General features: G+C 47.5%; 1 protein-coding gene across 2 annotated transcripts in view; it reads left to right on the forward strand.

The window, feature by feature from the left end:
* The first annotated feature begins 2,143 nt into the window (after positions 1-2,143).
* ABCC1 (ATP binding cassette subfamily C member 1 (ABCC1 blood group)) overlaps positions 2,144-14,294 on the forward strand; it is a 123,746-nt gene continuing 111,595 nt past the window's right edge. For both annotated transcript variants that reach the window (XM_073647683.1, XM_073647684.1), the window contains exon 1: positions 2,144-2,333. In XM_073647683.1, coding sequence (XP_073503784.1) covers positions 2,292-2,333 — 42 coding nt within the window. In that variant the 5' untranslated portion in view covers positions 2,144-2,291. The remainder of the gene's footprint in view (positions 2,334-14,294) is intronic.

A 14,294-nucleotide genomic window follows, 5' to 3' on the forward strand; every position in this document is an offset into this window, starting at 1 on the left:
AAATTGGGGCTAAAAATATTTTTGTGGGGAAATTTTTTTTTTTGCATTTTTACAGATCCACATTGTAAAATTCTGTGAAAAACCTGTGGGCTCAAGGTGCTCATCACACATCTAAATAAATTCCTTGAGGGGTCTAGTTTCCAAAATGGGGTTGCTTGTGGGGGTTTTCCACTGTTTAGGCACATCAGGTGCTCCCCAAACGTGATATGACACTCGCAGACCATTCCATCAAAGTCTGCGTTTCAAAATGTCACTCCTTCCTTTCTGAGCCCTGCCGTGCGCCCAAACAATAGTTTTTCCCCACATATGGACTATCTCCATGCTCGGGAGAAATTGCACAACAAATTTTGGGGTCCATTTTCTTCTATTACCCTTTTGAAAAAAAAATGGGGCTAAAAAACATTTTTGTGGGAAAAAAAGTTTTTTTTTTTATTTTCACGGATCTACGTTATAAACTTCTGTGAAGCACTTGGGGGTTTAAGGTGCTCACCACACATCTAGATAAGTTCCTTGAGGGGTCTAGTTTCCAAAATGGTGTCACTTCTGAGTGGTTTCCACTGTTTAGGCACATCAGGGGCTCTCCAAACGGGACATGGCATCTGCTAATTATTACAGCAAATTTTACATTCAAAAAGTCAAATGGCGCTCCTTCCCTTCCAATCCCTGCTGTGCGCCCAAACAGTAGTTTTTCTTCACATATTTGGTATCGGTTTACTCAGGAGAAATTGCACAACAAATTTTTATTGTGCAATTTCTCCTGTTACCCTTATGAAAATGCAAAATTGGGGTCTGAAAAACATTTTTGTGGGAAAAATATGAGAAAATTGTATTTTTACGGCTCAATTGTACGGCTAAAAATTGTATTTTTACGGCTAAACTTCTGTGAAGCACCTGGGGGTTCAGGGTGCTCACCACAGATCTAGATAAGTTCCCTGAGGGGTCTAGTTTCTAAAATGGTGTCAATTGTGGGGGGTTTCCACTGTTTAGGCACATCAGGGTCTCTCCAAACGCAACATGGCTTCCGCTAATTATTCAAGCAATTTTTACAATCAAAAAGTCAAATGGCGCTCCTTCCGAGCCCTGCCGTGCACCCAAACAGTGGTTTTCCCCCACATATGGGGTATCTGCGTGCCCAGGGGAAATTGCACAACACACTTTGTTGTGTTTGTCATTTTCTCCTAGTAATCTCGTGAAAATAAAAAAATTTGGGTCTAAAGTAACATTTTTGTGAAAAAAGTTAAATGTTCATTGTTTTCTTCCACATTCCAAAAATTCCTGTGAAGCTCCTGAAGGGTTAATAAAGTTCTTGAATGTGGTTTTGAGCATCTTGAGGGGTGCAGTTTTTAGAATGGTGTCACTTTTGGGTATTTTCTGTCATAAAGACCCCTCAAAGTGACTTCAAATAAGATGTGTTCCCTAAAAAAATGTTTTTGTAAATTTTGTTGCAAAAATGAGAAATCGCTGGTCAACTTTTAACCCTTATAGCTTCCTAACAAAAAAAAATTGTTGGTTCCAAAATTGTGCTGATGTAAAGTAGACATGTGGGAAATGTTATTTATTAACTATGTTGTGTGACATATCTCTCTGATTTAAGGGCATGAAAATTCAAAGTTAGGAAATTTTCAAAATTTTCTGCAAATTTCCGATTTTTTTTCACAAATACATGCAAGTGATATCGGAGAAATTTTACCACAATCATGAAGTACAAGATGTCACAAAGAAAACAAAGAATCAGGGGGATCCGTTGAAGCGTTCCAGAGGTATTAACCTCATAAGGTGACAGTGGTCAGAAATGTAAAAATTGGAAGGTGAAAACAGGCTCGGGGGTGAAGGGGTTAACCCTCAGGACGGTGCCTCTCTGTGCTCCATGAACAGCTCCATCACCTGTACGGTCCCTGACAGCCATTGCTGCCGGTGAGGGTGTGGTCAGGACGCCTGCTGGAACCACAGACGCGGCACGGCCACGTGCAGGGGGCGGGGCAGCACACAGGTGTACCGGCCGCTCGTCACTGACGGACACGCCCCCTCTGTGCGGCCGTGTAACACGAGATATTATTCTCTGCCTTCGTCACCAGGCGCTCGGCGCGATGTGCAGCCAATCAGCGGACCGGAAAACGCCGAGTTTTAGCCAATCAGCTTACTGCCCCAGAAGAAGCGGCGGGGATCAGCCAATCAGCAGTGTGTGTGCCGGCAGTAGCAGGCGACGCGCTGTTATGTAGGGAGAGCTCCTATTTGTGTCTCCCCAGCTGCCCGGAGCCGGCCGCCCCCGGAGGACCCTCCCGCCGCTCGGCATGGAAGCCTTCTGCAGCAATGACGGCAGCGAGCGCTTCTGGGTAAGAGTTTGCCGGCTTCCGTCCAGCATGTGCCCTTCATCACTGCCGGCCCCGGTGACATTATCAGCCTCCTCTGTGTGCGCGGGGTGTAACGTGCTGTCAGTGCTTAGGGCTGACGGGGTGGGCGGGACTGCTGGGGGCAGAGGGAACCACAACTCCATGCCATGTATGAGAGGGGGTCCGTACGTGACCGTCCCAGGGAGAGGGGGTCCGTGCGTGACCGTCCCGGGGAGAGGGGGTCCGTGCGTGACCGTCCCGGGGAGAGGGGGTCCGTGCGTGACCGTCCCGGGGAGAGGGGGTCCGTGCGCGACCGTCCCGGGGCGCGGGGTTGCGTGCGCGACCGTCCCGGGGCGCTGGGTGGCGTGCGCGACCGTCCCGGGGCGCTGGGTGGCGTGCGCGACCGTCCCGGGGCGCTGGGTGGCGTGCGCGACCGTCCCGGGGCGCTGGGTGGCGTGCGCGACCGTCCCGGGGCGCGGGGTGGCGTGCGCGACCGTCCCGGGGCGCGGGGTGGCGTGCGCGACCGTCCCGGGGCGCGGGGTGGCGTGCGCGACCGTCCCGGGGCGCGGGGTGGCGTGCGCGACCGTCCCGGGGTGCGGGGTGGCGTGCGCGACCGTCCCGGTCTGATCCACAATATAAGGCTGTGTTCCCATGGAACGTCCTTGCTGCGGACCCTCGGCCGGTGACGGGGGTCCTGCATGGATACCCTCGGGGGTGTACCCTGTTTCTGGTATCATTGCGGGGAAGCCGCACATTGCACCTTTGCATAAACTTGGCCTAAGAAATGGATAAGGACTTGTTAGGAGCATTTTCACTTAGCAATGATCAGGAGAGGGTTGTCCTTGTTGGGTGGTCGCTGGGCGTCTCACACTAGGGACAGACTGGTTCCTGTGAATGTTCCGTCTGCTGATCATCAGCCCATGTAGCCTTAAAGGGGCTTTCTAACGTAGTGCCTGCAACACGTCCAGGTTTGATCCCCGACCCTTCAGGCAGGTGCCCCAGTAGTTTCTGCCGGGACCAGCTACAATGGTGTTCTGCTCTTTGGTCACCAGACAGCTGAGGCCTGTGATTGGAGCAATACATACCCGGTGACCCCGCACACTGCGACCAGAAGGCGGTATGTGCAGCAGTTGCTTGCGCCCTGCCGCTCTCCATTCATAGCTGCATGCGTTACCACCTGCTCCACTCCTTGATGGCTGCTGTGTTTTGGCCCTGGGAGAATGAGGGACATAAATCCTCCGGGGCCACAGTAGCAGGATTCTCACTGATCTAGCAATTATTACCTTTCCAGGAGATTGATGATCACTTTTGTAGGAGCCCATGATGGGTTCAATGTGAACAGAGCCTTACATATCTACACAGCTGTTAGATACTGATACAATTAGAATGTGTCTCTATAAAGGAGATGTCATTGCCTCTGGTGCCAGAGGTGTTTTCTGAACAGGACAAGGTAGAGCCACCTGCAGATGTGAACACTGCCTGATGCAGTGTATAGAGGCCCTGACGTGTCTGACTTACTAAATATTTGCATGTCCCATAGAATAGGATTTCTGGGGCGTCCTATATGGGAACTACTTTGTGCTCTTCTTCTGTTATCCCCCCCTGGAAATCTATAAATTGACCACTGCTGGATGTTTCCATTCCTGTAGACACAATCTGACATTGTCCAGCATCAGACTGTAGAAACCCAACGAATGCGCCCAGTTGTCACTTTTCCAGGAGGGTTAGCAGAGGAACATCACAAGAGTTTTCTTAGCATATGCTTCAGTTTTGGTATTTCTAAGGACTCATTCAGATGTGTATGAATCTTGTTCCGGGTACTGATTGTCCCACAGGTCTCCTGACCTGAACTCAACACCCTTATAGGCATATAACCCGCGGACGTTCCGTGCGCTGTGTTCCTCCGTGCGCTTGAGCCCTTAGAAGTATTTTCTGAAACAGCCATGTTCGGTGGAGAGCAGATCCACTTTAAGGCCGGAGTTCCTCAACATTTACTGTAGATGATTCATATATGTAAATGGTAAAATTATGTCACCCTGTGAGATATTCCAGAAAAAACACCACCATCTAAATGTGTCCCTATCTCCTAGTGATCGTTGCATAGTGCCAAGGAAAGCTGCTGGCAGCGAAGAATTACCCTGCACCATGCTAATAAAGGGACCTGACAACGAGTATTTTATGGCATTCGTGAGTGATTAGTGGGGTCTGACTGCGGATCTTGCCGCTGGTACACTTGCTCCGGCGGTGTCGGTGGGGATTGCACTTGTGCACACTGTTAGTTCTTCCCTACACTTGTGTAAAGTGTGACCCTCTTTGGAGGAAAGTGTAGGATTGCTCCTTCCAGTCAATGGTTTTCCTGTTCGGAAAATGTTGAATCATGACTTGGCACCGCTGCAGTGGATCAGTCACAGGGTCATCATGTACTAGCTGCACTCGAGTCTATATATCTTGTGCTGCATCACTTAAAGGGGCTGTCCACCTATTGGAAACCATTTATTTTTCTTACTTAAAAATGCATGTATTTTTTTGGGGCTAAAATAACTTTTTCATTTAATATTTTGCACGGTTTGCCTTCTATAGCCTCTGTCTATTTCCCGTTGTAGAATGAGTTAACTGAGAATCCGTCAGTGAGCTCACTCTGACAATCCAATGAGCGTTTCTAACACTTTTTTATGTCTTTATTTGAGCGCCTCTCAGCTGATTTCACCACCGACCACATCAAAGTTGAATTTAAAGGGAAACAAAGAGCCTGTAAAAGCCAAACAATGCAATTTTTTTTTTTAATGAAACCGAATAGCAAAAATGATTTTTGGGCCCCTGATACATGCATTTAAGTGAACAAAAGAAATGTTCCCAGAAGTGGACAATCCCAATAACTTTCTGCAATAATGAATTTTTAATGATATGATCCTTTCATGCCGAAAGCACTCCAGAGATAAATATGCTTTGAACAGATCCAACTTGTTAAAATGGTCTCTTGTCATTAATCTGATCAGCGTCCCCCAGCTGTACGCCCGGTGGTCAGCTATTAAATGGGGAAACCTGGTAGTAATTGTTTAATTTCCCTGCAGCGCCATCCCAAGGGAATTGAAGCATTACACGGTGTCCATTCACATCAATAGGTTTTCTGTCGAATGCAGGACAAGACAGACCTTCAGGGAGCGAGGCGCTCTTAGTAACCCCTTTTCGATACTGGCAAGAGATGAGGATATTTATTAACACCCCAGATATTGAACTTCTGTTAACCCCTAAAAGAATGAGTTTTTTTTTTTTTTTTTTTTAAGCTAGGCAACCCCGCGGCTCATAATTTGAAGGGGGGGGGGGGGGGGGTCAACCGTCCTGCTCCAATAAAAATCTATGTGGCAGATGAATACAACCAAACAGTACTTGGATGGTATTCATTGGCATTCAATAAATGGGTTTAAAGAGAACCTGTTACCAGTTCAGTTTTTGCTTTTATGTTATCTCCACTGCTCCCCTGAGTATTAAGGTTTTTGTTTTTCTTAAATCCGCCATACGGTTCTGGAGATATGGGCCTTTATATTTAGCGCTAATTTCTATAGGAGGCGTGGCTCACAGGGTACTTTTGCAAGACACGCCCCTGAGGATCCTGTGAGCCACACCCCCTTTCTAAAAACCATGAGAATTAGAACTAGATAAAAAGGCCCTTAGCTCTGGAACTGTATGGCGGATTTAAAGAGCAAAAAATACTTGGGGCAGCAAGAATAAAATAAGATCAAGACTGGTAACTTTTAACCTGGTGACACGTTTTCTTTTCAAGTAGTTATGGCATCGCATGAAAAATGTCCTCGCCTATTTTTCCATTTCGCACTAATTTCTGTGTATCAAAATAGAGCATTAGCTGGAAATGATTAATCTGTACCCCCTTCCCACGTGCCTTGATGCACATGTGGCTCGTTCCCGTGTCTTGGTGCAGGTCAAGATTTATTACTGATCCCACGTATAAATCTTTGTGTTTTATTACGGTAGGTGCCACAACAGAACTGGTACAAAGGTCCTGAGTGATGTGATATAAAGCCTGTTCTGATCGTCCTGCTCATCGCCGGTTCTAGGGCAGGATGATTTATTGCCGCCTAAGTCTCATCCAGGACGACTACTCCTATGTGCTGAAGCTTCACATGTTGTATAGCAGGCTTTTCTGAAACTGGGAGAAAGGTTCTTGCGGTTGTCAAGTCCTATTATTAGTTTGTTGTAAATTTGGGATGGGTTTTTATTGTAGCCAACTCCAAAAATGGGGCTCTGTAGTCCTGTCTGGAATGGTACACATGGTCAACCTGTGCTCCATCATGATCAACGGGTCTGCTGTAGAAAGCGCAGTACAGTGCTTGACTATTTCTGGCAGTCCTACTAACAAGGCGAGAAGCGGAGGTCTAGCATGCCCACCTCCTCTGACTTCAATCAGGACTACATATCACCGTTCTCAGGGTGTCACGCAAGGTGTGGGAAAGACTAAGTGCAACACGAAGGGAAGAGGGGGAGGAAGTCCAAACACTAGGGAAAGGGGGAGTGGAGACCCCTAGGCAGATCTAATATCACCCTGCCTACCCTAAAGTCCCTATATTGGTTTCACGCTAATCGCCGAGCTGGAACCTAATCGTGTATGTCCCTAGATGGGGAGGGGTGAGCACTGGTCAGGCCCCACTACAAACTAAAGACAACAAGGTAGACAAACAAAGGGCATTAATTTAGCTTGAGCAGACAAGGAGTAATGCCAACTATCCTCTAAGGACACCAGAGAAGAAGCTAGTGCTCCAAGCCTGCAAAAAGATACATAGAAGTATCACCGGCAATTGCCTGGAGCAAACTGAGGGTTTTTAACTCCCATGCAAGGGTGTGCCAATCAGCAGCAGGAGGAAGGTCGCCGCTAGGTCTTAAAGGAAAAAGGATTAAGAAGGTGTCTGCAATGCCAAGCGCAGTGACCTTCCACAGCCAGATCCAGAGTGACTGTCTATTACACCTGACACACCCGTGACACTGGGATCCAGAGACCCTGCAGATGTGCCCCAAGTGATCAGCCAGTTATATGTCATTCTATGACCAGGGAATAACTTGTTGTTTTAAAAGTTGGTGTAAGTTTCTCATTTTATCACTCTGCTGGAGCCACACTGACACCGTTCACACTGATTGGACAGTGATGCTGCTGCTCAGGTTACGATTTATTTGACATTGGGGAGTGGAGATCATTAAGTTGTCTATTTAGTTGAAGAAAGAGACAGCAGGGGAATGATGGCACCTAAGGGGAAAAGTAAGATGTACAATCAGAAAACAATAGGTAGCAGAAGTGTGGTGGCTTTATTATGTGACAGGTTCTCTTCTAAACTTTTTTTTTTTTTCATTACCTTGTTCATAAAGTTATGAAACTTTGTAAATTTCTTTATTAGGGGATTTGTAAAGGTTAAAAAAATACCTTTTAAGTGGCTTCCAATTTCCTGCTTTTTCCCAGCCTTTTGCCTGCCTTCAGCTGCATAATGTAGAGCAGAGGTCCCCAACCTTTTTTGCACCAGGGACCGGCTTTAAGCAAGACCAGTTTTCCATGGCCCGGTGGGGGTGGGGGCGGGGCTTTGGTCATATGGGGGTGGGGTTATGGAGGGGTGGAGCTGTATGGGGAGGATGCTGGCGGGACCTCGGTGTACAGCGCTGCTAAGTAGCAGCATTGTACATTGAGCGTCAGTGTATACAGCGCTGCTGCTTAGCAGCGCTACACACTGAACACCGGTACCGGGAGCCGCGTCACTGAAGCCAGTCTGCTGCCCCAGCACGCCCCACATAACATGTTCTGCCGGGGGCGTGTCAGTGAGGAGAGCCTGCCGCCCCACCCCGTCAGGAACACACCATGCTGTGCAGGAGGGCCGCGTCACTAAGACCCGCCCCGTGACGTACAACAGGTACCATGCTGTGCTGTGGAGGGCTGCGTCACTAAGACCCGCCCGACGCCCCACCCCGTCCTGCATAATGTTCTCTGCCGGGAGCTGCGAGCTGTCACGGCTATGGCAGAAAACATTATAAATCCACACAGAGCGAGTTCTGACCAGGCGCAGGGCCGCGGAGCTAGCTGTCAGCGGCAGGGCCGGCTCCAGGTTTTTCTGGGCCCCGGGCGAAAGAGTCTCAGTGGGCCCCTTTAACACATACCACGATTCATGATGCAGAGATACGGCGGAGAATATATATATATATATATATATATATATATATATATATATATATATATATATATATATATATATATATAGTACAATGCAAAGATTTCACTTCATGAGTGATATCTATTGTAAATTCTACAATAGCTCAGAAACCGGTGAATCGCTCCACACAGAATAGTGGCCCCCATATAAGGCTCCATACAGGATACTGGCCCCCATATAACGCTCCATACAGGATACCGGTCCCCATATAATGCTGCATGCAGGCTGTTACCCCCCACATAATGCCCCATACAGGCTGCCCCCCTCTTTATAATGCCCCATGCAGGCTGTCACCCCTCCTCATTATAATGCCCCAAGCAGGAATCCCCCCCTCTTTATAATGCCCCATGCAGGCTGTTCCCCACCTTATAATGCCCCATGCAGGCTGTCACCCCTCCTCTTTATAATGCCCCAAGCAGGATGCCCCCCCTCCCCTCTTTATACTGCCCCATGCCTCCATACATTAAAAAAAAAAAAAAAAAAATCAAATACTCACCTCCCTTCTCCTCACCTGCTACCTGCTGCCCGCCGCTCGCTGCTCGGCTCCGAACTCCAGCGTTGTCGTTTCTTCCCGCTCAGCGCTCCCTGTGACGGCTCAGGGGAGGGCGCGGTGTAAAGACGTCACCGCGCCCTCTGACCTGAGACGTCACAGGGAGCGCAGAGCAGGAAGACAGCTGATCTGCGGAGGCACGGGGAGAGGTAAGTATCGGGCTGCCGGGGCCCTGAGCAAGCGGCGGAGAAGGGCGGGCGCTGACACCGCTCTCCTCCGCCCATAGCCCAGCGGGGTGCGCGACCGCCAGTGGGCCCCTCTGCCTGCTCAGAGCCCCGGCATTTGCCCGGGTGCTGACGCCGGCCCTGGTCAGCGGCGCCGCGGACCGGCTGAAAAACCCCAACGGCCCGGTCCTGGTCCGCGGACCGGCGGTTGGGGACCTCTGATGTAGAGTACAGATGATGGCAGTGATGAGTCGGCACCTTTGTCCTCCTCTGAGTGTTCTGCTCATCTGAACTTTCTCTTGCAGTAGCTTATCCCTAAAGGTAGGGTCTGTGCAAATCGGTCCGACTGGACTGGCTGATCTCCCAACCCGAACGAGACTGCCTTACAGAAATATATGCAGCTGCAACGCTCGGGTCAGGAGAGCTGCGGCTAGTCTGTGCGAAATTGCATCCCAAGATTGGTCATCTGCATGAGCCCTTAGGGACACGAGCTGAGCTGACCCTTTCACTGCAAGCATCTGTACTCCAAATGAGTACGTTCTGAAACGTATGTAGCGAATAGACTGGGTTAAAGCTGGGGTTTGGAAGCTTCTTATATTTTGCAGGAATGAAGACAAATCCACTAATAAAGTGATCTGCAAAGTTTCATAACTTTCCTTGCAGAACAAAATTCTAAAAAAACCCCCCAAAAAAAACAACAAACAAACACCTTTACTAAAACAGTCTGAAAACTTTCAGTAAAGTAGGTTCCCAGTGTTTAGAGAGATGGACGATACAGAAAGTGAGCTCGCAGTGCTGTAGGGCTGTATGGAGTGGTGCATGTCTTTGTTTTTGCCTTTTGTGCAGTTTTCAGGCCAAACAATTGGCATCTGGTGTGGCTTTTGTCAGATGGCGGTGTTCCTGTAGTTGTGGACTTTGAACGACAAGTGAAGATGTTAGCTGCTGTAGAAAGTGCTGGTGAGGGTGGGCGCCGAGCCGGCCGGGTGCGATTCACGTCTGGGACGCTCCGAACGAAGAATGCTGCTTATTTTTAGGCCTCGTTCAGACAGTCATGATTTTTCACATACGCAAAAAAAACCTGTCATCAGCTTTATGGATGAGATTTTCATCAGTGATTTCCACATATGAGTAAATGAATTGTACAGCTTCTATCCATTGCAGTGTTAATCACAGACTGCACACTGATGCCATCCGTGAGCGGCCAGTGATTTTCATAAACCTATAGGTTTGTTTGGGAAACTTTTGATCCATGACTCAATCAAAAACTGACGTGTCTGCGTGATTTTTTTTTTCAGAAACATGGACATGTGAACATCTCCATACATTAAAATGGGCACATGTGCTATCCATGGAAACCACAGGGGCAGAGATATTATTGGGGCCATCTGAGGCCAAGGGGATACGGGGGATCACTGCCAGCTCCGAAGTAGGTGCAATTGGGCATTATGATGAGTTATTGGACTGCAAAGAGCCCATATATTCTTGTACAGGGGTCTTCTATGATATATATCTATCTATATATCTATATCTCATGTAGGTGACAATGGGACATCTGTATGAGGCTTTATCTGTACTTTTCTGGTGTTTATCAGATTCCTGCGTATATGATGGATGGAGGCAATGCTGTAGATGTTGCTCCCATGTCCTAAAGCACTTGTGATTAATCCTTTATTATAGGTGATACTTCTGTAGAGGTAAATCTTCTATTAATAGCTAATGGGGAATATAATTTTTGCAGGGCTGTAGGGGTTTTATCGAGGTCCCATTATTGCTTTTATTTCTTGAACGGTCTCATTTACATGGGACTGCAGTATCCGTGCTTTCCTGTATGGACATGTATGTGTAAGACGCGCATACATGCATATAAAGCAGGCCTGAGATCACCACCAGAAAGCTCAGTTTTAGCAGCATGTAAATGAGGAATTCTGGGCATTTTCTGCAGAGTCCCGGGAGCCATTTATATACGACCTGTTGTCTCCTCTGACCATTGTTATAACAGCTCTGGAGCATCTTCTATCGGAGCTCTGGACCTGTTCCTCTGCTTTTCCTCCTGGTAATTTATAAGTAGTGCTGTCATATGCCCCAATACACTGACCATATCCTCTCCCTGGCAGAGCAATGCTCGCTGCCTCGCCCGCAGTAGACAAGCTGCCATCAGACACCAGGGTCTGTTCATTTATTGGAGAAACACCTATCTGAATCCAGTGTTGGACAAACCCTAGTGTATCTGTTCACATGACAAGCTGCATACATTAGACATAATCGCTTAGACCCGATGAGGCTGGTGTAATTACTTTGAAAATCCATTTCAAACTGACTGTATGAACATTTAAAGTAGTTATCTGATGAAAATACATGATTACCTTATCCACAGGTGGGGGTTCTGCTGATATCTGCACCGATCAGCAATGGAGCAACAGTACGTATGCCCAACCGCAGCTCCAGTAATCCCCATAAAACCCAGCGCAGTGCTAGAGTATTGAATGTTATCTCCTATGATCACTGATCAACCCCCTTTAACTCAGTCTCCACCCATCTATCCTGATTATCAGCTCCTCAGTGCCCCTCCTCCCTGCTACTGCTGATATCTCACCCTGCTCAGTACAAGCTGCAACTGTTAGGCTGGGTGGACTGAGACTGGATACATTTGGACTCACTCTTTAGCTGCACTCATACAATGCTAATTTTAACATTATATAGTTCTTCTGACATGAACTTTCAAAATAAGTACTCCAGCCTCCCCTGTCTGCAATCTTTTCAATAATGTCTGCAGTTGTATTGTGGAGTCTGGTGACAGATTGGCTTTCAGCATTTGTGTATGGCTTGCATGCAAATATGTAAAATGCCATAATTTATCTGGAGGGCCCCCTGCTGATCCGGACCAATTGTGCTACATAACTCACACACATGCCTTGTGCGAATGCTGTGTTTGTGCTGCTGTTGCTAGGTGGAGGCCGGGCTGGAATTTTTGAGACGATCTCCATTATATTATAGTTTTGCCTTTTAATTCCCTTTTGTATAAATGTTGGGCACTTACTATAATGGAAGTGTTCAGTGTCTGCAATGTAGCAAGACTGGGCCTGGGAGTGACTCACTAATCCCTAAGGAGCAGGTTCCTACTGGACCCTTACACTGTGTGCGGCGGGGATCGGAGAATGCTCCAGGAGCAAAGTCATCATTGCCTTAGCTTGCTGCGGCACAAAACCTTGGAAATCTCTGAAGGCCAGAATAGGGATTTAATTATTTCATCACTGATCTTTACCGAGCTCTGCTGTTAGCCAGTATACCTAAAGTTCATGGTGTGATGCAAAACTGTCCTATTCCCCCACAGAGAATGTGCACCATATGGCGGCACTCGTAGTACAGAGCCGTAGATACAAGGACATATTTTATTAGGCCTGACATGTACGCTTCTCTCCTTCCTCTATATACACAGATGCACTTAGGCTGCGGCAGACGTCCTTGTCCCGGACTGGGTGTGTATCTGGGTAACTAGTAACTAGAGGAAGTTAGAAACCACATGTCAGAACCGGATGACCTCCTGCCAGTGCGGTCTGGTGGCAGCTGTGAGGTGAAGGGCACCGTATGTACTGGTCTGGAGCTGCTCTCACCAGGACCTGGTGTCACCCAGGAGTACGTGATCCGCTCTGTCAATGATTACAGGCAATCCTGCTCCCGCTGCTACTGTTTGGCCTTGGAAGAAGTGTGAAATGGCGATATTATTCAGTGCCGGCAGAGCGTATGATCCTGCATCAGCCAGTAGTGCTGGAGCTGCATTAATAAGTCAGAACCGGACATTTATAGACTGGGATATTTACTGGCAGGGCGCACAAACATTTGCATGCGCTTAATACGTCTTATTTTTTTCTACAATAGGAAGATGGTGCATTTACAGAAATGTAATTTTGTGAGTTTGCTGATTGCAGACATTTAAAGACCAGGTGTGTGTGTGTGGTTTATGGAGAGGGAAGAGACCCGGTCCATCCAGGCATTACATGGACGCGGGTCAATTGTGTAAATGACTTCCATACAATGTGACATTATCTCTGCTGCAATGATGCTGCTGCTTATCGCATGGAGGAACGAGCAGCCATCTAAGACTGGGTTCACACAAGTGTATAAAAAAAATCATCCAGAAAACTCAGTTTGTTTTCTCAGTTGTCTTCTGTATGCAATGTTTTTTTTTTTTTTTTTTTTTAGGTCTAAGTGGAAAATTGCACATGTGCGCTTACTTGCACATTGACTAATAAGGGTCAGTCAAGGGGCAAAATTCTGATAGTCTGCTGATACACAATAGGTAGACTACTTACAGGATCACCTTTGGTTAGTACTTTTGGCTTGTTCTGTTCCTCTGAGAAACTTCTGAATAAATTGAAAACTGAATGTTGCCCGATGGGGGCTTGTCCCGATGCAGGATGACCCTGTCTGATTAGTACTGACAGTGCCAGACTGTACAGGGACATGCTCCCTATAAATGGTAACACCCAGATGTCACTTTATTAATTCCCAGGAGGAACAACAGAGGAACATCACAAAGCACAGATATGAGAATAGATGCTCCAGAGATCTCGTGTGGAGTAGTGACCGATCCTGATGCTTCGGGACACTTGCGCTCAACCCCTAAGCTGCGGTCACTAATGGTGGATGGAGCAGGGCGTATAGATGTCTGATGGTGTATACTTGTAACGTGACCTTGCCCTCGCCTCGCATGCATATTGTAGCACAGCCAGCTCTGTAGATCATCCTGTGCCGTTTGCTGCAGTTTATGGGGCAGGTTTCTGCTCATTACACTTCTTGATGCTGAGTTTTAGCCTTGATGTGGCGTCGCACCCAAGAACCTCAGCATCCTCCTAGCTTTATATGATGATGATGCCTTTGTGATCTGTTACTCCAGAGCTGCCTATTACATGAGCAGTCGCTCCAAAGGGAAATTACTCCTTAATAAATGAGTCACCATTTCCCTTTTCCTTTCTCAGCTGTAGAGTATACAGTGGATCTGATCCGTTCTGTACGTATACTCTATATCCGTACACTGAGCTCCAGCTAT

Source organism: Phyllobates terribilis, unplaced genomic scaffold, assembly GCF_046119375.1.
Source record: "Phyllobates terribilis strain yellow unplaced genomic scaffold, ASM4611937v1 Scaffold_9__5_contigs__length_417890890, whole genome shotgun sequence".
In the NCBI taxonomy this organism is placed as follows: domain Eukaryota; kingdom Metazoa; phylum Chordata; class Amphibia; order Anura; family Dendrobatidae; genus Phyllobates; species Phyllobates terribilis.